Genomic DNA, 23,999 nt, shown 5'->3' with positions numbered 1-23,999 from the left:
CTTGACCACCCCTGGAATCCATTTAGGGCGAGATCCGTACCCTCGTGCCCACACGTCGGCACCCACCGAGTATTTTCCCGCACTAGGGGACACAGCACAAGGCCTGACAGGGTGAAGCAGGTGCAGTAGAGTGCGCGGTTGGCGGCCATGCAAGAGTTCAGCAGGGCTGCAATCACCCAGAGGCGTGAAGCAATAAGAACTCAGAAATTGCAGCATAGCATCATCTGTGAAAAAATCACTAAGGAATTTTTTCATCTGGCTTTTGAAAGTGCAGACAAGGCGCTCGACCTCCCCATTCGATTGCGGATGGAAGGGCGGTGCTGTAACGTGATGAATCCCTTGTCCAGTACAAAAATCACGGAAGGCCCGCGAAGAGAACTGAGGGCCATTGTCCGTGACGATCATGGATGGAAGACCTTCTAGCGCAAAGATTTTGGGCAAAGCCAGCGTCGTCGCTGCAGTGGTGGGCGACGGACATCGAACAACAAACGGAAACTTCGAGAAGGCGTCAATCAACAGTAGCCAATAAGTACCGAGGAAGGGGCCAGCAAAGTCAGCGTGCACCCGTTCCCATGGCTGCGCCGGATCAGGCCACGGAGAGGGCATTGTACGATGTGCAGCCAGTTGTTGAGCACACTGACCACACACAGCAACCATGTGGGCGATGTCCGAATCAATACCGGGCCAATAAACGTGCCTGCGGGCCAGGGACTTAGTCCGAGAAATACACCAATGGCCTTCATGCAACAGTTTGAGAACATCTTTGCGAAGAGAGGCTGGCACCACGACCCGTGGAGATGCGCCATCTGTGGCCAGAAGAACAACACCATCACGAACAGACAGACGAAGGCGCAAGGCATGGTAGTTGCGAAGGGGATCCAATGCCCGGCCCTTGGTCCTGTCCGGCCAACCCCGTTGAACAAAACTGATCACCTGACGCAGGACCGGGTCCCGCGCAGTAGCCGACGTGACCTGCGAACCTGTAAGTGGAAAACCCCCGACTGCACGACGTTCTTCCTCATCAATGTGGAAACAGAGTATTTCATCACGATCGAAAACCGAGTCGGGGCCCATCGGCAATCGCGACAATGAGTCAGCGTTGGCATGCTGGGCCGTGGGGCGATAGTGAATCTCATAGTGAAAACGAGACAAGTATAAGGCCCAACGTTGCAGGCGGTGAGCTGCCTTATCCGGAAGCAACGCCGATGGGCTGAACAGAGAGACCAGCGGCTTGTGGTCGGTGATGAGGTGAAACTTAGAACCATACAAAAAAATGCTGAACTTTTTTAGAGCATAAATGATAGCGAGCGCCTCCTTTTCGACTTGAGAGTAACGCCGTTGCACATCGTTGAGGGTCTTGGAAGCATAGGCGATGGGTCGTTCCGACCCATCCTTACACCGATGGGCGAGAACAGCCCCTGGGCCATACTGTGACGTGTCAGTCGCCAGAACCAAGTGCTGACCCGGACGGAATGTGGCAAGACAAGGCGCCGACTGCAAATGAGCCTTCGGGCAGACAAAAGCCTGCTCACACTCGTCGGACCAACAGAAAGGGACGTTTTTGCGTAACAGCTGATGCAGAGGATGAGCTACCACTGCCACGGATGGAATTAATTTGTGATAATAAGCAATCTTGCCTAGAAAAGCTGTTAATCTGTCTATCTCAACCTTGACCGGTGCACGCAACGCCACCAGAATAGGGCGTGCCTGGAAAAACTTAGGGCGAGCTGTAGGTTTAAGAGTAATGTGGGCACGACCCAGACCAGCAGAGAACACGGATGAAAATTCAGAACACAATCCATCCAGCTGTTGATACGGAATATCCTCAGATATGAGGTGCACATCATCATCAATGGAGAACCCGAACAACTGGAAAGCATCATAACCGAACAGGTTTTCAGTGCCCGCATGATCCACCACATAAAATGTGAGGGGCCTAACAACAGACTTGTAGGCAGTGGAAGCATCAAACTGGCCAATCATAGGAATTTTCTGTTTATTATAAGTTCTCAGATTTTGCGTAACTGGAGACAAGGGAGGGGAGCCCAACTCCAAATAAGTGCGAGAATTAATGAGAGTTACTGCAGAGCCAGTGTCCACTTGCATGCGAATGTCTTTATCCAGAACACAAACAGTAACAAACAACTTATTTGTTGGAGAAAGCACACAGTTAACATCCTTGTCCGATGCCTCGTCCTCATTGACCGGAACTTTAGGGGACTGACACACAGAAGCAATGTGGCCTTTTTTCCTACATGAATTACACGTGGCCCAACGTTTTGGACACGCGGCCCTGTCATGCTGTACGAAACAACGTGGACAAGAAGGAAGTGCGGAACGAACCGGCTTCTGTGGTTGCTGTTTTCGCTGCGAGCATGGCGGCCCAACGTGACGTTGTTGACACAAGTGAACCACTGCCACATCTTCGTTCTCCTGTGAAACAGGCAAATTGTCCGTGTCGAAAGTGGACTGTACAGCGCCTACATCACACCATGCGTCTATTTGCACACCAGCAGCGTGAGACACTTCAAAGGATTGAGCGATGCTTAGAACTTCCGACAGTGACAGGTTTGGCAGTTGTAAGGCACGTTGCCGAACTTCTTTATCAGGAGCAAGCCATAGAATAGCATCCCTAACCATTGAATCAGCATAAGACTCATGATGAGTGTCCGTGACAAACTGACATTTCCTACTCAGACCGTGTAGTTCCGCCGCCCAAGCCCGGTAAGATTGATGGGGCTGTTTACGACACCGGTAGAACGCCACGCGGGCGGCAACGACGTGGGTGTTTTTCTGGTAATAGTTAGACAATAAGTCACACATTTCTTGGAAGGACAGAGAGGCAGGTACCCGCAGAGGGGCTAACTGAGATAGCAGCTGATAGATCCGTGGGGAAATCCAAGATAGAAATAATGACTTACACATAGGAGCGTCGACAACGCCGAAAGCCAAGAAGTGTTGCCGCAAACGCTTCTCATAATCCTCCCAGTCTTCAGAGGTCTCGTCGTAAGGAGGGAATGGAGGCAGAGAAGAGGAAGACAGACGATGAGTAAGCGACGTCGACAACGCCTGAATAGCAGCCGTCAGCTGTGTTTGTTGTTCAGTGAGCACTTGCATAAGCTGTTCCTTGTCTGCCCCGTCACGAACACACAAATCCACAACACAGTGAAAAAAAAATATCCGACCTCGTCGCCAAAAAGTGTTATAACCTTTAAATCACCAATAACTGTGTGGATATACAAACGTAGAAACAATAGCTGGTTACACGCTAACAACTCAGTATCTGTCATTTGACTGCCGTGCCGTGACATGCGGCCGGCGCCGTTCGTAGCTAGGTGGCGCTCCCGCGCTCAACCGAGTTGCGGAGCGCCTCTATCGCCGTTTGCGCGTACTGTCGTGGCGGCACTGTTAAATGTCGAGGGCACTGTCACAGCACCAACGTATTCTTTCGCCATAGGGTGGTGGGGTTTCATGTTCCGCTGGATAGGTCAAGAGTCCACTACACCCAACAGGCAGCTACACGAGTAGCTGGGGTTGTGTGGCATGGACTGGGCAGCTTTTTAGGTTAGATGGAATCGGGCAAGTACAGAAAGGGCAACAGCCTCAAAAGGTGCGAGGCAAAGTCAGGACATGCGGGGACCAAGCAGCAGTCGGTATTGTAATTTTAAACTGTCGAAGCTGCGTTGGTAAAGTACCGGAACTTCAAGCGCTGATACAAAGCACTGAGGCTGAAATTGTTATAAGTACAGAAAGCTGAATTTTTTTTTTCTTTTTACAAAGGCACAGACAGTGTTTAGAAAGGATAGATTGCATGCAACTGGTGGTGGCGTGTTTGTCGCTGTTAGTAGTAGTTTATCCTGTAGTGAAACAGAAATCGATAGTTCCTGTGAATTATTATGGGTGGAGGTTATACACAACAACCGAGCTAGGTTAATAATTGGCTCCTTTTACCGACCTCCCGACGCAGCAGCGTTAGTGGCAGAACAACTGAGAGAAAAATCTGGAATACATTTCACATAAATTTCCCCAGCATGTTGTAGTCTTAGGTGGAGATTTCAATTTGCCAAATGTAGACTTGGACACTCAGATGTTTAGGACGGGTGGTAGGGACAGAGCATCGAGAGACATTATACTGAGTGCACTATCCGAAAATTACCTCGAGCAATTAAATAGAGAACTGACTCATGGAGACATCATCTTGGACCTACTGATAACAAACAGACCCAAACTTTTCAACTCTGTAAGTGCAGAACAGGGAATCAGTGATCATAAGGCCATTGCAACATCCCTGAATATGGAAGTAAATAGGATTACAAAAAAAGGGAGGATGGTTTATCTGTTTAGCAAGAGTAATAGGAGGCAGATTTCAGACTACCTAACGGATCAAAACGAAAATTTCTGTTCCGACACTGGCAATGTTGAGTGTTTGTGGAAAAAGTTCAAGGCAATTGTAAAATGTGTTTTAGACAGGTACGTGCCGAGTAAAACTGTGAGGGGCGGGAAAAACTCACCGTGGTTCAACAACAAAGTTGGGAAACTACTGCGAAAGCAAAGAGAGCTTCACTGCAAGTTTAAATGCAGCCAAAACCTCTCAGACAAACAGAAGCTAAACGATGTCAAAGTTAGTGTAAGGAGGGCTATGCGTGAAGCGTTCAGTGAATTTGAAAGTAAAATTCTATGTACTGACTTGACAGAAAATCCTAGGAAGTCCTGGTCTTACGTTAAATCAGTAAGTGGATCGAAACAGCATATTCAGACACTCTGGGATGATGATGGCATTGAAACAGAGGATGACACGCGTAAAGCTGAAATACTAAACACCTTTTTCCAAAGCTGTTTCATAGAGGAAGATCCCACTGCAGTTCCTTCTCTAAATCACCTCATGAACGAAAACAATGGCTGACGTCGAAATAAGTGACCAAGGAATAGAAAAGCAACTGAAATCACTCAATAGAGGAAAGTCCATTGGGCCTGACGGGATACCAATTCGATTCTACACAGAGTACACAAAAGAACTTGCTCCCCTTCTAACAGCCGTATACCGCAAGTTTCTAGATGAACGGAAGGTTCCAAATGATTGGAAAAGAGCACAGGTAGTCCCAGTTTTCAAGAAGGGTCGTCTAGCAGATGCGCAAAACTATAGGCCTATATCCCTGACATCGATCTGTTGTAGAATTTTAGAACATGTTTCTTGCTCGCTTATCAAGTCATTTCTGGAAATTCAGAATCTACTCTGTAGGACGTTGTTGGTTCAAGAATCATGAAAGAAGGTTGTACACATGGGAGAAGCCTGGAGATACTAGACGGTTTCAGATAGATTATATAATTGTAAGACAGAGATTTAGGAACCAGGTTTTAAATTGTAAGACATTTCCAGGGACAGATGTGGACTCTGACCACAATCTATTGGTTATGAACTGTAGATTAAAACTGAAGAAACTGCAAAAAGGTGGGAATTTAAGGAGATGAGACCTGGATAAACTGAAAGAACCAGAGGTTGCACAGAGTTTCAGGGAGAGCATAAGGGAACAATTGAAAGGAATGGGGGAAAGAAATACAGTAGAAGAAGAATGGGTAGCTTTGAGAGATGAAATAGTGAAGGCAGCAGAGGATCAAGTAGGTAAAAAGACGAGGGCTAGTAGAAATCCTTGGGTAACAGAAGAGATACCGAATTTAATTGATGAAAGGAGAAAATATAAAAATGCAGTAAATGAAGCAGGCAAAGTGGAATATAAACGTCTCAAAAATGATATCGACAGGAAGTGCAAAATGGCTAAGCAGGAATGGCTAGAGGACAAATGTAAGGATGTAGACGCTTATCTCACTAGGGGTAAGATAGATACTGCCTACAGGAAAATTAAAGAGACCTTTGGAGAAAGGAGAACCACTTGCATTAATATCAAGAGCTCAGATGGAAACCCAGTTCTAAGCAAAGAAGGGAAAGCAGAAAGGTTGAAGGAGTATATAGAGGGTCTATACAAGGGCAATGTACTTGAGGACAGTATTATGGAAATGGAAGAGGATGTAGATGAAGATGAAATGGGATATATGATACTGCGTGAAGAGTTTGACAGAGCACTGAAAGACCTAAGTCGAAACAAGGCCCCGGGAGTAGACAACATTCCATTAGAACTACTGACAGCCTTGGGAGAGCCAGTTCTGACAAAACTCTACCATCTGGTGAGCAAGATGTATGAGACAGGCGAAATGCCCTCAGACTTCAAGAAGAATGTAATAATTCCAATCCCAAAGAAAGCAGGTGTTGACAGATGTGAAAATTACCGAACTATCAGTTTAATAAGTCACAGCTGCGAAATACTAACGCGAATTTTTTTACAGATGAATGGAAAAACTGATAGAAGCCAACCTCGGGGAAGATCAGTTCGGATTCCGTAGAAATGTTGGAATACATGAGGCAATACTGACCCTGCGACTTATCTTAGAAGAAAGATTAAGGAAAGACAAACCTACGTTTCTAGCCTTTGTAGACTTAGAGAAAGTTTTTGACAATGTTGACTGGAATACTCTCTTTCAAATTCTGAAGGTGGCAGGGGTAAAATACAGGGAGCAAAAGGCTATTTACCATTTGTACAGAAAGCAGATGGCAGTTACAAGAGTCGAGGGACATGAAAGGGAAGCAGTGGTTGGGAAGGGAGTGAGACAGGGTTGTAGCCTCTCCCCAATGCTATTCAATCTGTATATTGAGCAAGCAGTAAGGGAAACAAAAGAAAAGTTCGGAGTAGGTACTAAAATCCATGGAGAAGAAATAAAAACATTGAGGTTCGCCGATGACATTGTAATTCTGTCAGAGACAGCAAAGGACTTGGAAGAGCAGTTGAACGGAATGGACAGTGTCTTGAAAGGAGCGTATAAGATGAACATCAACAAAAGCAAAACGAGGATAATGGAATGTTGTCGAATTAGGTTGGGTGATGCTGAGGGAATTAGATTAGGAAATGAGACACTTACAGTAGTAAATGAGTTTTGCTGTTTGGGGAGCAAAATAACTGATGATGGTGGAAGTAGAGAGGATATAAAATGTAGACTGGCAATGGCAACGAAAGCGTTTCTGAAGAAGAGAAATTTGTTAACATTGAGTATTGATTTAAATGTCAGGAAGTCGTTTCTGAAAGTATTTGTATGGAGTGTAGCCATGTGTGGAAGTGAAACATGCACGATCTACATCTACATCTACATCTATACTCCGCGAGCCACCTTACGGTGTGTGGCGGAGGGTACTTATTGTACCACTATCTGATCCCCCCTTCCCTGTTCCATTCACGAATTGTGCGTGGGAAGAACGACTGCTTGTAAGTCTCCGTATTTGCTCTAATTTCTCGGATCTTTTCGTTGTGATCATTACGCGAGATATATGTGGGCGGTAGTAATATGTTGCCCATCTCTTCCCGGAATGTGCTCTCTCGTAATTTCGATAATAAACCTCTCCGTATTGCGTAACGCCTTTCTTGAAGTGTCCGCCACTGGAGCTTGTTCAGCATCTCCGTAACGCTCTCGCGCTGACTAAATGTCCCCATGACGAATCGCGCTGCTTTTCGCTGGATCATGTCTATCTCTTCTATTAATCCAACCTGGTAAGGGTCCCATACTGATGAGCAATACTCAAGAATCGGACGAACAAGCGTTTTGTAAGCTACTTCTTTCGTCGATGAGTCACATTTTCTTAGAATTCTTCCTATGAATCTCAACCTGGCGCCTGCTTTTCCCACTATTTGTTTTATGTGATCATTCCACTTCAGATCGCTCCGGATAGTAACTCCTAAGTATTTTACGGTCGTTACCGCTTCCAATGATTTACCACCTATGGCATAATCGTACTGGAATGGATTTCTGCCCCTATGTATGCGCATTATATTACATTTATCTACGTTTAGGGAAAGCTGCCAGCTGTCGCACCATGCATTAATCCTCTGCAGGTCCTCCTGGAGTACGTACGAGTCTTCTGATGTTGCTACTTTCTTGTAGACAACCGTGTCATCTGCAAATAGCCTCACGGAGCTACCGATGTTGTCAACTAAGTCATTTATGTATATTGTAAACAATAAAGGTCCTATCACGCTTCCCTGCGGTACTCCCGAAATTACCTCTACATCTGCAGATTTTGAACCGTTAAGAATGACATGTTGTGTTCTTTCTTCTAGGAAATCCTGAATCCAATCACAAACCTGGTCCGATATTCCGTAAGCTCGTATTTTTTTCACTAAACGTAAATGCGGAACCGTATCAAATGCCTTCCTGAAGTCCAGGAATACGGCATCAATCTGCTCGCCAGTGTCTACGGCACTGTGAATTTCTTGGGCAAATAGGGCGAGCTGAGTTTCACATGATCTCTGTTTGCGGAATCCATGTTGGTTATGATGAAGGAGATTTGTATTATCTAAGAACGTCATAATACGAGAACATAAAACATGTTCCATTATTCTACAACAGATTGACGTAAGCGAAATAGGCCTATAATTATTCGCATCTGATTTATGACCCTTCTTGAAAATGGGAACGACCTGCGCTTTCTTCCAGTCGCTAGGTACTTTACGTTCTTCCAGCGATCTACGATAAATTGCTGATAGAAAGGGGGCAAGTTCTTTAGCATAATCACTGTAGAATCTTAAGGGTATCTCGTCTGGTCCGGATGCTTTTCCGCTACTAAGTGATAGCAGTTGTTTTTCAATTCCGATATCGTTTATTTCAATATTTTCCATTTTGGCGTCCGTGCGACGGCTGAAGTCAGGGACCGTGTTACGATTTTCCGCAGTGAAACAGTTTCGGAACACTGAATTCAGTATTTCTGCCTTTCTTCGGTCGTCCTCTGTTTCGGTTCCATCGTGGTCAACGAGTGACTGAATAGGGGATTTAGATCCGCTTACCGATTTTACATATGACCAAAACTTTTTAGGGTTCTTGTTTAGATTGTTTGCCAATGTTTTATGTTCGAATTCGTTGAATGCTTCTCTCATTGCTCTCTTTACGCTCTTTTTCGCTTCGTTCAGCTTTTCCTTATCAGCTATGATTCGACTACTCTTAAACCTATGATGAAGCTTTCTTTGTTTCCGTAGTACCTTTCGTACATGATTGTTATACCACGGTGGATCTTTCCCCTCGCTTTGGACCTTAGTCGGTACGAACTTATCTAAGGCGTACTGGACGATGTTTCTGAATTTTTTCCATTTTTGTTCCACATCCTCTTCCTCAGAAATGAACGTTTGATGGTGGTCACTCAGATATTCTGCGATTTGTGCCCTATCACTCTTGTTAAGCAAATATATTTTCCTTCCTTTCTTGGCATTTCTTATTACACTTGTAGTCATTGATGCAACCACTGACTTATGATCACTGATACCCTCTTCTACATTCACGGAGTCGAAAAGTTCCGGTCTATTTGTTGCTATGAGGTCTAAAACGTTAGCTTCACGAGTTGGTTCTCTAACTATCTGCTCGAAGTAATTCTCGGACAAGGCAGTCAGGATAATGTCACAAGAGTCTCTGTCCCTGGCTCCAGTTCTGATTGTGTGACTATCCCATTCTATACCTGGTAGATTGAAGTCTCCCCCTATTACAATAGTATGATCACGAAACTTCTTCACGACGTTCTGCAGGTTCTCTCTGAGGCGCTCAACTACTACGGTTGCTGATGCAGGTGGTCTATAGAAGCATCCGACTATCATATCTGACCCACCTTTGATACTTAACTTAACCCAGATTATTTCACATTCGCATTCGCTAATAACTTCACTGGATATTATTGAATTCTTTACTGCTATAAATACTCCTCCACCATTGGCGTTTATCCTATCCTTGCGGTATATATTCCATTCTGTGTCTAGGATTTCGTTACTGTTCACTTCCGGTTTTAACCAACTTTCCGTTCCTAATACTATATGCGCACTATTTCCTTCAATAAGAGATACTAATTCAGGAACCTTGCCCTGGATACTCCTGCAGTTTACCAATATTACGTTAACTTTTCCTGTTTTTGGTCTCTGAGGACGGACATTCTTTATCAACGATGATAATGTCCTCTCTGGTAAGCCGTCAGGTATTTTATCGTTTCGCCCAAGGGGGGGTCCCTCTAACCTAAAAAACCCCCGTGTGCACGCCACACGTACTCTGCTACCCTAGTAGCTGCTTCCGGTGTGTAGTGCACGCCTGACCTGTCTAGGGGGGCCCTACAGTTCTCCACCCAATAACGGAGGTCGATGAATTTGCAACCATTATAGTCGCAGAGTTGTTTGAGCCTCTGGTTTAGACCCTCCACACGGCTCCAAACCAGAGGACCGCGATCGACTCTGGGCACTATGCTGCAGATATTAAGCTCAGCTTGCACTCCGCGTGCGATGCTGGTTGTCTTCACCAAATCAGCCAGCCGCCGGAAGGAACCAAGGATGGCCTCAGAACCCAAGCGGCAGGCGTCATTCGTTCCGACATGTGCTACTATATGCAGCCGGTCACACCCAGTGCGTTCAATAGCTGCCGGAAGGGCCTCCTCCACATTACGGACGAGACCCCCCGGCAAGCACACCGAGTGCACACTGGCATTCTTCCCCGACCTACCCGCTATTTTCCTGAGGGGCTCCATAACCCGCCTAACGTTGGAGCTCCCTATAACTAATAGGCCCGCCCTCTGTGACTGTCGGGACCTTGCCGGAGAATCGGCCACTGGCCCAACAGGCGAGGCACCCTGTGGTGGCTCGGAAACGATGTCATCACCACTAGGAAGCACCCCGTACCTGTTGGAAAGGGGTAAGGCAGCTGCCACGCGGCCAGATCCCACCTTCGCCTTTCGGCCAGGCCCGCGCGAGCCCACCACTGTCCGCCATTCACCCTGGAGTGATGGCTGACCGGTAAGATGCTCACTGCCGGAAGATGCAGCGACATCAGGGGTTCCATGTGATTCCAAGGCCACCGAAGTAGGCATAGGTCTCACCACAGTTGCCCCAACGCCACTACGAGCCGACGCCTGTGCCTCGAGCTCGATGAGCCTAACAGACAAAGCCTCCACCTGCCCCCGAAGAGTGGCCAATTCTCCTTGCGTCCGCTTACAACAACCACAGCCCCTACACATGACTATGTTTACCCTACTCTATACGGTGACAAATTCCCAAGATAATCTTCTGATGAGCTACTCTGATAATCAAGAAACACTCACTGAAATACGAGACGCGAAAACTACGCTAGGTTTTCCCAGAAAAACTATTTAAAAGCTAAGCGCAGCAAATAAGTACAAAAACGCTTTATACAAACAGTACTCGCTGCTGCTGGTGCTGTCGCTCTGGCTGTCACAAGACAATTGCTGATTCAAGTGACTAGTGGCTAACGGCCGCGAAACAAACAAAAGACGGTTTTAGGGCGCTTTCTGTTCTAAACGATCAAGAAAACACTAAGAAATCTAACACGAAAACTACGTAAAGTTTTATCAAGAACTGTTAGTTACTATGCAGAGCAGATAAACACAAATAGAACCCCTTCCTTAGTGGAAGGTCGTAAACAAAATGCAAAATAAACGCTTTATACAAACAGTACTCGCTGCTGCTGGTGCTGTCGCTCTGGCTGTCACAAGACAACTGCCGATTCAAGTGACTAGTGGCTAACGGCCGCGAAACAAACAAAAGACGGTTTTAGGGCGCTTTCTGTTCTAAACGATCAAGAAAACGCTAAGAAATCTAACACGAAAACTACGTAAAGTTTTATCAAGAACTGTTAGTTACTATGCAGAGCAGATAAACACAAATAGAATCCCTTCCTTAGTGGAAGGTCGTAAACAAAATGCAAAATAAACGCTTTATACAAACAGTACTCGCTGCTGCTGGTGCTGTCGCTCTGGCTGTCACAAGACAACTGCCGATTCAAGTGACTAGTGGCTAACGGCCGCGAAACAAACAAAAGACGGTTTTAGGGCGCTTTCTGTTCTAAACGATCAAGAAAACACTAAGAAATCTAACACGAAAACTACGTAAAGTTTTATCAAGAACTGTTAGTTACTATGCAGAGCAGATAAACACAAATAGAATCCCTTCCTTAGTGGAAGGTCGTAAACAAAATGCAAAATAAACGCTTTATACAAACAGTACTCGCTGCTGCTGGTGCTGTCGCTCTGGCTGTCACAAGACAACTGATAAATAGTTTAGAAAGAATAGAAGCTTTCGAAATGTGGTGCTACAGAAGAATGCTGAAGATTAGATGGATAGATCACAGAACTAATGAGGAGGTATTAAATAGAATTGGGGAGAAGAGGAGTTTGTGGCACAACTTGACTAGAAGAAGGGATCAGTTGGTAGGATATGTTCTGAGGCATCAAGAGATAACCAATTTAGTACTGGAGGGCAGGGTGGAGGGTAAAAATCGTAGAGGGAGACCAAGAGATGAGTACACTAAGCAGATTCAGAAAGATGTAGGCTGCAGTAGGTACTGGGAGATGAAGAAGCTTGCACAGGATAGAGTAGCATGGAGAGCTGCATCAAACCAGTCTCAGGACTGAAGACCACAACAACAACAACAACAACAACAACAACAACAACCTGTATTCCATATAGTGTAAATGCACTGTATGGAAAATAAAAACTCCCTGGCACACCTGTGCTTTGCACTTTGACTAGTTTACTCCATTGTAGAATATTGTGCTCCTGTACATGCTCAGCTGAATAACACAATGGGAATTACCAGTGGTACATTAAGATCAACTCCTGTCGAAAGGCTGGTCATATTGACCCACATTTTGCCCTGTGAACTTTGATGAAAGGCAGCTCTTCTCCATGAGTTTAATGACATACAAGGCAAAGCACAACTTCCTATCCATCAAGCCTCCATTGTCCTCAGAAGAAACCAGTTTTGATTAAGAAAATCATCCACAAGAACGGCCATGGAACTGCATATATCAGCGTAACTGAGTCATTGGAATGAGACTGGACAGAGGCTTGCCTTTCACATTGGCAGATCTTCCCCTGTATCACAAAGGAACCCTCTGCCTCTGGTCACTTGCGCTGAACATGAATACGTACCACTCATGGTACAAGCATAGATTATCTTCGTAGGTGGGGTAATGTGTGAAATTCATTAGCTACAAGTTCTAGTAGAAAACTGCTTTGATAAGGGTAAAAGTGTAGGCCTCTGTTTTATTGACTACAAAAAAGCATTCGATAGAGTACATCATAAACTCATGGAAATTCTCAAAAGAACTGATATAGGTGAGAAAGATATCTGCTGTATAGAGAATTTATATTGGAATCAGACAGTGCAGATTAAATTTGATAATGAGGTCACAGATTTGGTCAGTATATGAGTATGTAGAGGAGTCCAACAAGAATGCATTCTGTCACCCCTGTTATTTAACTTATACTCTGAGAGTATTTTTCAGGAGGCACCTGATGATGCAGAAAAAGGCATAAAGGTTAATGTAGTGTATATCAATAACATTTCCTGTGCCAATGACACAGTATTGATAGCTGATAATTTAGATGACCTTCAACAACTCGTCATCATAGTAGGAGATTACAGCAGTACTCTAGATCTGAATATTTACATCAAAAAGGCTAATTTTATGATTGTCACACAAGAGTCCGACTCATTTAAAGATACAAATCTACAGTTTCAAGGGTCTGTAAATCAAAGAGTTAACAAGTTTAAATACCTCGAAACCTGGCTTTGTGAAGACTGGCAAACAGACTTGGAAATAAAATGTTACATAGAGAACACCTGAAATTTCTTCATAAAATTTAGAAATATTCTTACAAGCACAGACCTAGACCTAAACCTTAGAGTCTGGTTTGTAAAATGCTACATCTGGTCTGTGCTTCTACATGGCACTGAAGGATGGACACTAAATATGACAACAATGAAGAAGTTAGAGGCCTTTGAAATGTGGATGTATCACAGAATGCTTAAAATACCGTGGACTGGAAGAATAACCAACACCGAAGTACTGGAACAAATGAACAAGCAGTGAGAAACGTTGACATGCTTAAAAGAACAAAAACTGCATACCTAGGACATATAGTGTGGAACACCAAATATATGCTTCTGCAGTTTATAATAGAAGGGAAGATTGAAGGAAAAAGAAGACAAGGGCAAAGAAGAACATCTTGGTTGGGCAATATAACGCAGTGGACAGGACTATTAAGTGTAGACCAGCTATTATATACTGCGGTTCACAGAAGAAAGATGCAACATGTGGTCATCAACATCTGTTCATGGATAAGCAACAGAAGAAGAAGAAGGGGGTAAGGCTCCATCTTCAAAATGTGATTGTGGAGCACCCAGGCAAACCATTCACCCCCTTTTTTGTTGTTGCATTTTGCTTCATTTCTGTCTTTTTCTTTCAATTTTCCAGCTTGGTTCTAAAGGAATGTTTTCTTTTCAGATGTTTGTTTATTTTGGTAATTGTCAAGTCAAAGCCTTCTTATGTTTATCTTAGCTGCCATGGTACTAGTAAATTTGCAATGCATTTTAATATTGAGAACACAATCAATAATGGAAGCTTACTCTACAGTTCATATTGGATTGGTGTCTGGCGTGTACTGAACATTCTTCCTCCACCAATAATCATATTGGCTGTTTCTGAGATGGGCACCACCAAACAAACATGTGTTAGCGATCTCAGCTGGAGTGTGACTTATTGTGTCTGCCTTCCACTGAGGGGGGGGGGGGGGGGGGGGTGACATGTGCTCGGCTTTATTCTTATTGAACTAGTGCGTACTGTACATTTGTCTCTAAAATGTGTTCTAATCTACATATGGTGGACAAGCACCTGATGTATGGATTTGCAGAATTGCAATGTGTTTGAGGCCAGATATTTGTATGCTGATAGATTTTGTAGTAGACATTTACTGAAGAATAACACCTTTCAAAGACCACTTGAACATTTTATGGAGACAGGCTCTTTTGCAAGAAGGTTATGTCATTGTGGAAGACCAGTCTTAGAACCCCTGATGTAAAAATCGAGCATTTCATGCATTGAGGACAAAAATTGTAGCAGTGCCAGAGAAACAGCAGAAACTGAGAAAGGAATCGTGTTACAGTGCGGAAAGTGTTGTGAGCTCAACTCTTTTATACACATCAGCTTCAGAGAGTGCATGATCTTACGGAATCAGGTTTTCAGTCCAGAAAAGCTTTTTCTCTATTTGGTTACTGAGGATGTGTGCTCAGGGCCAACACTTTTTGTCTATAATCCCATTCACAAGACATCAGCATCAGTTTAGTGTTAATGTATGGGCAGGCATGATTGGAGACAGATTTATTGCAGCTTTCATTTTGCATGGAACAATGAGTGGAGCATCATGCAGTGCTTTTTTAGTAGAACATTTACATATTTTGTTGGAAGAAGTTCCACTACACTTACATCAGAACATGTGTTCTGTGCATGGCAGGACACCTCTTCATTTTGCTCTACAAGCAAGAACAATTTTAAATCAGCATTTCCCAAACAAATGGATAGGTCATGGGGTGGCAACAGCTTGGCCATCACTAATCAGTTTTGGGAAAAATTAAGGTACATAGTGCATTCAAGACCTATTGTGAATGTTAAAATTTGTCACTAGCATATTTAAGAAGGATTTCAGCAGGTACAGCAAACACCTGGAATATGGGAGCGTATAAGACAACCCACAATGCGGCGTTTAGAAGCTTGTGTTATAGTTAATGGTAGAGATTTTGAGCATTTCATTTGGCCACGGGAAAACAATATCTGACAATAAAAAATAATTGTAGACCCAAGTTGGAAATCTGAAAACAAAACAAAAACAAACAGAATGAAGCAAACATGTAACAACAAAAAAGTGGCTACAACTAAGAAAATTAAAAAAAGTTGACTGTATATACACTGATCAAGCAGAACATTATGACCACCTACTAATAGCTAGTATGTCCACCTTTGGCATGGATAACAGTGGCAATGCATCATGGCATGGAAGCATAGAGGCCTTGGTAGGTCACCAGAGGGTGTTGGCACCACATCTGCACACACAAGTCAGCTAATTCCCATAAATTCAGGGGAGGGGGGCGATGAGCTCTGACGTAACGTTCAATCACATCACAGATGTGTTTGATCGGATTCAGATCTAGTGAATTGTGTGGCCAGCACATCAGTCATAATTCGCCACTGTGTTCCTCAAACTGCTCCATCACAGTCCTGGACTTGTGACATGGAGCATTATCTTGTTGAAAAATTCCAATGCCATTGGGAAACATGATTGTCATGAAGTGGTGTATGTGGGCTGGAACCAGTGTATGATAGTCCTTGGCTATAATGCTGCCTTGCACAAGCACCATTGGATCCAGGGATGCCCATGTGAATGTTTCCCAGAGCATAAGGAGTTGCCGCCAGCCTGTCTCCGTCCTGCAGTACAGCTGTCAAGGAGTTGTTTCCTTAGAAGATGATCGATTTGCACCGCCCTCATCAGCGTGATGAAGAAGGTATCATGATTCATCAGATCACACGATGCTCTGCCACTGTTCCAATGTCCAGTGCTGAAGGTCATGTGTCCATTTCAGCCATTGGTGCCGATGTTGTGGTGTTAACATTGACACATGCATGGGCTATCAGCTGCGGAAGCCCATTGTTAGGAGCGTACGGTGCACTGTGTTTTCAGACACACTTGTACTCTGCCCAGCATTAAAGTCTGATGTTAGTTATGCCCTTAGTTCACTGCCTGTTCTATTTTACCAGTCTGCCCTGCCTACAGCATCCGACATTCTGTAATGAGGTGTGGTCGCCCAATCCCACAACTTCTTGACATGGTTTCACCTTGGTTTCATCACATGTTGAAGACACTCACTACAGCTTTCCTCGGACACCTGACAAGTTATGCAACTTCTGAAATGCTCGTACCGAGATGCCGGATCATCACAATCTGCCCTCGGTCAAACACAACTAGATCGCATACCTTCCCCATTCTACATACGGACAGCACACCCACTGATACTAGAGGCACCGTGTCTGTGTGTGTGTACTAGAGGCACCGTGTCTGTGTGTGTGTGTGTGTGTGTGTGTGTGTGTGTGTGTGTGTGTGTGTGTGTCTTACAAGCATTCATTCCCTGGCTCACTTTGCAAATATTGCCCATCAACAACTGTGTGAGAAGTAGATGTAGAAAGAGATGGTCATGGTTTTTGGCCACCTTATTCACCTGATTTCTTCTTGTGGGTTCACATGAAGAAAATATTGTGTACAAAACATCTGTTGAGACTGAAGAGAATCTGCTAGGTACAACTGCACTGACTTTGTCTTTATTAGAGAAATAGATGTTTCTTTTCTGATAAAACTTTTCCGAGTATGTGACCGTTTCGTCATATTTTATAGACCACTGTTTTGGTTGCTGTGATCTTCATCTGGATTGTGTTTTTCCTAATCAGTCAGTGCCATATTCAGATTTTGTGTAGTATTAATGAATCCTACTCCTAAAGTCAGCTCATCAAGCAGTGCAGGAAAAAACACATTAAAAGGATATGAAAATGTGTAAGTTTTCAGAACCAATTGCTCCTTCTTCTGGCAGATGGATTGAAGGGAAAGTACCAAATAATCAAACATTGATTATTTTCCTTGATATACTATTCCTAGAGTCAGTTTGTCAAGAATGCTATTGTAGTGTATTTTTGATTGCACATGCTAAACAAATTGGCTGTTTCAATGTGTACAACAGAACTTTGTATGACACTGTTGTGTCTATTTATAATCTGGGGCTGTAACTTTGAACAGTTGCTGTGACTGTAGCAGCTTGTTCCAAGTTGTAGAGGTATCTGAAATTATTACAGACATATGCCTAATGGGATATCTGTCATCATCAGCAGACAAACATAAAACTTGATGGATTGTAACACACTGACATTCATATTCAGGAGGGAGGCAGTTCAGATCTTCATCTGGCTATCCAAATTTAGCTTTTCTATGATTTCCCTAGATCCCTTAAGGCAGCTGCCAGGTTAGTTCCTTTGGAAGCGCATGACCAGTTTCCTTTCCCATCTTTTCTCAATCCAACTTATGCTCCATGTCTAATGACCTCATCATCGATGATATATTAAACCCTTATCTTCCTTATCAATAATAATTTTGTAATTGTTTCACTTATGAATTCCAATTCCCTACTTATATGAGGTACCTTCCACCATGGACTATACAATGGCCTGCAGAGTATATATGTACATACCTAACAAAAGCTGATTTTTAGTTACAGTGACAGTTATGTAAAAAAATCTTTTGTGTTCTCTAATTTGTTATCTGCTCCATAGGTTGGAAGAGCTCTTGGCGTGTCAATATTGGACCTTTCAGGACAGAACCCATGGAGTCGCATACCCAATTCTGAGTTCCGTTCTCTAACTGGGATAAGGGACTGGCTGCGTGCTCATTGTATTCCAGAGCAAGCACATGGACACAAAATGTCAAGAGCTCAGAGGCAAGCACGTAACTCACAGCCCATCTCACAGGTAGGCGAACAAGTTACGCTCTTGGATGACATAAATATCAAGGAGTGCTGTATATGTTAGTTTTCATTTTGACTGAAGAATTATAAATTCCTATATCATTACTCGCACTACAAATTGTTTCAGTGATGTCTGCATTTGAAGCATGTTTATGTAGAATGTGATAAAAAAATTATTTTTAAAATGTATATATAATAGTTAAAATTGTGAGACTGAGATTTGTCCCATTTAACTTTAGTCTTTCGAGGACCGTACGTAATACTACGCCTTTAATATAAGGGACCATGCAAGATTTTTAAAATATTTTTTATATTAGAGTGTTATTTTTGTAATTCTGTTATTTACTTGGGCATTTTTTTTTAGTTTTTAAATCATTGTGTTCAACTGGTATATGATATGAAACAGTTCTCTTTCTAAATTGTACGGTTTTTTGACAAATACATCATTTCATACGCCTATTGTGTATGCATTTAGTTCTCCATCCATGCATGTTTAAGAGTTCCTGTTTTATAAGCAGTCTGCCTCTCCCAGGCTCTGTAAAGCATGCCAGTCAATATAAATAGAACTAATGACTGCATTTTTGCTGAGGATTGAAGTGAGAGAGTCTTTGCCAGGTTGCTGCAGCCAGCAGATCACCACTGCGGCCATCCAGTAGTGATACTGCCCTCAAGAGCATTCCACGTGTCCGAAGACTGGCTCCCCTCCCAGCAAAAGCTACCAGCAAGCTGAATGGTAACTGCCCTCAAGGCATTGCAGAAGAGAGGAAAGAAAATGTTTCAGGTTTCCCTGTAGGCACATCTCGTACTGTGTCAGATGTGAGGACTGGTCGCAGTTTCCAATCATCCAGAACCCCTGCAAGCCCATGTTCTCTACAGCGATGTCATTTAACAGGAACAAAGAGAGTCAGAGGTACTCCAGGTGCTGCAGGAACATGTGTTTTTAAGCAGATACTTAGTGTTAAAACTAAATGTGTATCTGTTGCTACAGTTGCTGCGAACTCAAAGAATGGGAAAAATATGGTTAATGGAAGAATACTTGGTAATGTTGGAAATGGCAAGAGAAGTGAACAGAATGTTTCTACCTCATACAGTCATTCTTCCAAAACAAGAGTGCCAAGCTCAAAAAACTCTCACGAAAATCGATTTGGATTTCAAGGTGCAGATATCCAAAAGGATAAGGTATTGTTGAAGCAGGTATCTCGTGGAAGTGGCATTACAGTAGGGAGAATAGTAACACCCAACAGGATAAAAATTATTAAGGATGATCACAAGGCACTATGTGATCAGCACATAGTGAAACAAGGATCAAAACGTCTAAAAATATCTCCTGTAAAGGGTGATCATTCAATTTTCCATGCTGCTTCACAAGTTGATAATGAATCAGTGTCTAATGGAAATTTAAGCTGCAAAGGTGCTTTGTCATTAAATGCTGATACAGATATAAGTATGTTAAGAGGTTTTAATACTCTGGATGAAATACCAAAATTTTCAAAAGATGTTAATTATTCTGAATGTAACAGAGATAAGTTGCACTGTAATTCCTTACTGAAGGAAGATACTGATGATAGCTGCTGTCACTTGTCTCAGGCTAGGAAACAGAAACCACTCACAAAACTAGCAAATACTGTGGTTCATAGCTGCAAACATGAAGGTGATAATGTCACTGGAACAAGTAAAGATAAATATAGCACTAGGCTTGATAAGCAGGCTAAAAGTAAAACTACACACCTCTCACCCGTTAAAGTACTGAAGAAGTCACCATCATTTGGGAAAAAACTGAATACTGATGTGACAAAGAAACGAGTAAAAGTCTCAGTTAAAAGTCTCACTACTGTTGCTGCTAAGCTGAAAAAGTCATTTAGTGGAGAACTAGCAATAGACAAAAAAAGGAAAAAAAGTAAATCTAACAAGCTTTAAGAAAAAAAAAAAAACTATACTTTACTTGAGTAGCCTGTGATAAATGTATGAAATATGTTGAAAATATTATGTTTATACTGGAATATATTGATAAATCTTCATAAATATATTATACATTTTATTCTTAGCCTTAATGAATGTATATGTTTATCTTTGTGGAGAAGTCATGTATATACAGCCACAATACTTCAGGACTACAGGGTTTGATTTTTTTCACTTGCAAAATTACATTGTTGAGGTGGTAACTTCATACCACAAATGCATTACTTCTCTATGGGGGTAATTATTTGTTCTTGTGAGAATACTTTATTGTATTATACAATTATACCAATTCTTCTGTGAAGATTAATATGAAGCATTAATTAGTTTGTATGACACTGGTACTGAATTTTATCTGTAAAAATACTTGTGTGTTTACAGAGAACAAGAGATAGTTTCTATCTTCTGTGTACAAGTGCTGCCACTGTCTTTCTGTTTCCTGTATGCACCATTCCTTGTTACTGATCATTGTTAATATAAATTATTTTAAACTATGTGCTGGTTTGTTCATGTTGTTGCAATGTAATTGTTGTAGAAAACATAGTGTTCTGAGTGCTGCAACTAATGTGTTTACTGCCTCAGTGTGTATAGTAAATGTGCAACAAAATGAATTTTTGAGGTTTTACCAGATTTTTTGTACTTCAGTGTTAATAGATCATTGATTTAGAGATCTGAATGCCCCTTGGTACTTAAATGATATATCTACTAAAATAAAAATATAGTGTTGTTGTGCCCCATAAAATTAAATTTAGATAGGCTTTAAGACTGAAACATTTTCAGGGAAATGTTTCATGCATTGGTACCTTTCAAACATAATCTTTTTCCACACAATTAATTGCTTGTGGAAAAGTAAGACTTGTGTTGTGAAAAATTTGTACTTGGTGGTTTATTGTTGCACCATATGAGCACTAGATGTTTTTTTTTCAGATAAAAGTAAATGAATTAATTATATTGTCTGCCTTTTCTGCCTGTGTGTGTGTGTGTGTGTGTGTGTGTGTGTGTGTGTGTGTGTGTGCACTTGCGTGCGTGCGTGCGCGCACGCGCGCAAGCGTGCGTGCTGTTCACAAGCTTCTTTACTCATCTTTTACAAGTATGCAAGTATGTAGAGGAAAAATAATTATGTGAATGAATCTTTGCTTTTATAAAAACAAAACACATCATGTTTTGTTGGTTTGTAATATTGAAGCATATTAAACTTAAAATGTGCTGAGCACACATGAATATTATAAAACAGAAATTACTTGATTTTTCAGTGTGACACGTGCTCTCACAACTATATTCTTAATTAAAAATGTACTTATTTTGTTTTTCTTTTTATGAATGTGCTGTATTAGTCACATGCCATAGGTACCTTCATGTTAGACAACAATTAAACATAATTACATATATTTTGGCGACGTCTGCCCTGACTTCCTGACCCATGTGTGCAGATTCCAAATTATCTATAACATTACAGACCAAATAGGGCATGTGTATAACCGCACACGTGTGTACACACACACATTCACATATTAAATAAATTGTTATTAGAGTACTCTTCTAGTCCTGAAATGGATCTACCATCAGTTTGACAATTCAGATATCATGGAAAAATAGTTATACAACACTGTTGAAAACACTTAATGAATATTTCCAGATCTAATGTGAGATTGTAACAGGCAATAAGAGAGTGTTTTCCACAATATCGTTAAATTTTCCTCACTTTTTGTCAGATTATGTTCTGCTTATTTGTCAGAGTACTCTTTATGTAGCTGATGTACTATAAATATTAATTTTGAGTTGTCAGCCACTGATGTCCCTGTAATTTAATAATCACCTTACCACTTCTTAAACTGAAATGTGAATGGTATACACATTAAAATCACCCAAATCAGTATTCTCCAGTAACTGTCAAAATACAACTCTGAACCCTCATGTGCAGCAGAATTCTCCACTTTCAGTTATCATTGCATTATGTCTTGTTACAAAAGCAGAAAAGATATTTTGTTTCCATTTGTAAATTTTTAAATTAATGAGTTCTCCTTCATATAAAAATATTTATGGTTATGTACTAAAACCCAGAAATTTAAACTGGCTATTTTGTAAAGCTATTGCTTAAATAATATTTGTTAGAAACAAAGCATTCACAGAAATCCACTTGGTATTAAAATATCCTATGTAAATAAATTGTTGACATTTGTACACATATATTATGTCAGTTTTCACACAATTTCAAAACTTGACTGTTTCCTTTTCCCATTACTGAGTGAATATATTGTTGAAAATAATAGCAGTCACACATAAATTCATTTTTATCTCCTTATCAAACTTACCATTTTTCCTAAAGTCCATTTGTATAAGAAACTACTGTGTGTGTGTGTGTGTGTGTGTGTGTGTGTGTGTGTGAGAGAGAGAGAGAGAGAGAGAGAGAGAGAGAGAGAGAGGGGAGAGAGAAAGAGAGAGATAGTGGACTGAAATCTTATAAAAAGAAGACAAGATTCATTTTATTTTGATTAATTATTTTGTGCATTTCAGACATTAGTGTGATTCATGATGTGCATCAGTAAATAAAGCTAAAGTAACTATATGTTCTCTTAATTTAATGTAGTTATCAGGTTCCGTGGAAAAAATGTGAGCTATAGCTACACAGTAATGTAATGAGCCATTACATAAAAAACAGAAAGCTGATAAGTAACAACACCAGAGAAGGAAAGTTGCTACTCACCATACAGCGGAGATGCTGAGTCGTGATAGGCACAATAAAAAGATTCACACAATCATAGCTTTTGGCCATTAAGGCCTTTGTCAGCAGTAGACACACACACACACACACACACACACACACACACACACACACACACACACACACACACAAATACTACTTGCACACACACGCCTGCAGTCTCAGAGCGCTGAAACAGTCTCAGAGAGCTGAAACTACAAGAAAATTTAAAAACCAGAAAAGATGATTATTTAAAAACTTACACAGAAAATGCCATAAACAATGCATTACAGTGCAGCACTCTCAAACACTGCTAAGAACTTTTGTACAAGATAAAAGAAGTAAACTACAGAGAAGCATGTCAACTTAGATTTTAAAATATGAGGTTTATTGGACAGTTGTCAGTCACACTTGAAACCTGTTAAAAACAGAACCTGCATAATAGTGCAAACCTTCTGTACAATGGCTAGAGAAATGTTACCCAACAATGAACTGTTCTTTCCATCTAGTGGCTACTGAATGTTTGAATGAGTCCTTATTACCTACCACAAATCCCATGAGGGAGTAAAAGTAAGGAAATAAAGTGTATTGCCTAGATATCAGCCTATACTCCCAGACTGGAGTTCTCTCTCTCTCTCTCTCTCTCTCTCTCTCTCTCTCACACACACACACAACACACACACACACACACACACACACACACACACACAGAGTACAAATTATGGATGACATCAAGCAATATATTTGAGCATACATTAGTGCACACACATATCCCACAAACTGTCAACATCTGGCAACAGACAGTGGGACTCAGTTTTCATTGTTATGCTGCTTTTGGATGCCAGTAATGTCAGGAACAAATGCATGACATTGCTGAGAATGGGACCAATAAATTACATAATTGGTATGTAAAGCAGTGGAA

At 41.8% G+C, this 23,999-nt stretch overlaps 1 protein-coding gene across 1 annotated transcript in view; it reads left to right on the top strand.

Moving 5' to 3' along the window:
* Positions 1-22,614, top strand: part of LOC126484145 (cytosolic carboxypeptidase-like protein 5) — a 172,187-nt gene extending 149,573 nt beyond the window's left edge. Inside the window, exons 10-11 of the mRNA XM_050107543.1 lie at positions 18,230-18,424; positions 19,036-22,614. Of these exons, the coding sequence (XP_049963500.1) occupies positions 18,230-18,424; positions 19,036-20,337 (1,497 nt within the window). The 3' untranslated portion in view covers positions 20,338-22,614. The remainder of the gene's footprint in view (positions 1-18,229; positions 18,425-19,035) is intronic.
* The last annotated feature ends 1,385 nt before the right edge of the window (positions 22,615-23,999 follow it).

The sequence above is a fragment of the Schistocerca serialis genome, chromosome 1 (assembly GCF_023864345.2).
Source record: "Schistocerca serialis cubense isolate TAMUIC-IGC-003099 chromosome 1, iqSchSeri2.2, whole genome shotgun sequence".
NCBI lineage: Eukaryota > Metazoa > Arthropoda > Insecta > Orthoptera > Acrididae > Schistocerca > Schistocerca serialis.
Note: the sequence above shows the minus strand (reverse complement) of the source record. Positions and strands in the feature narration are given on the sequence as shown.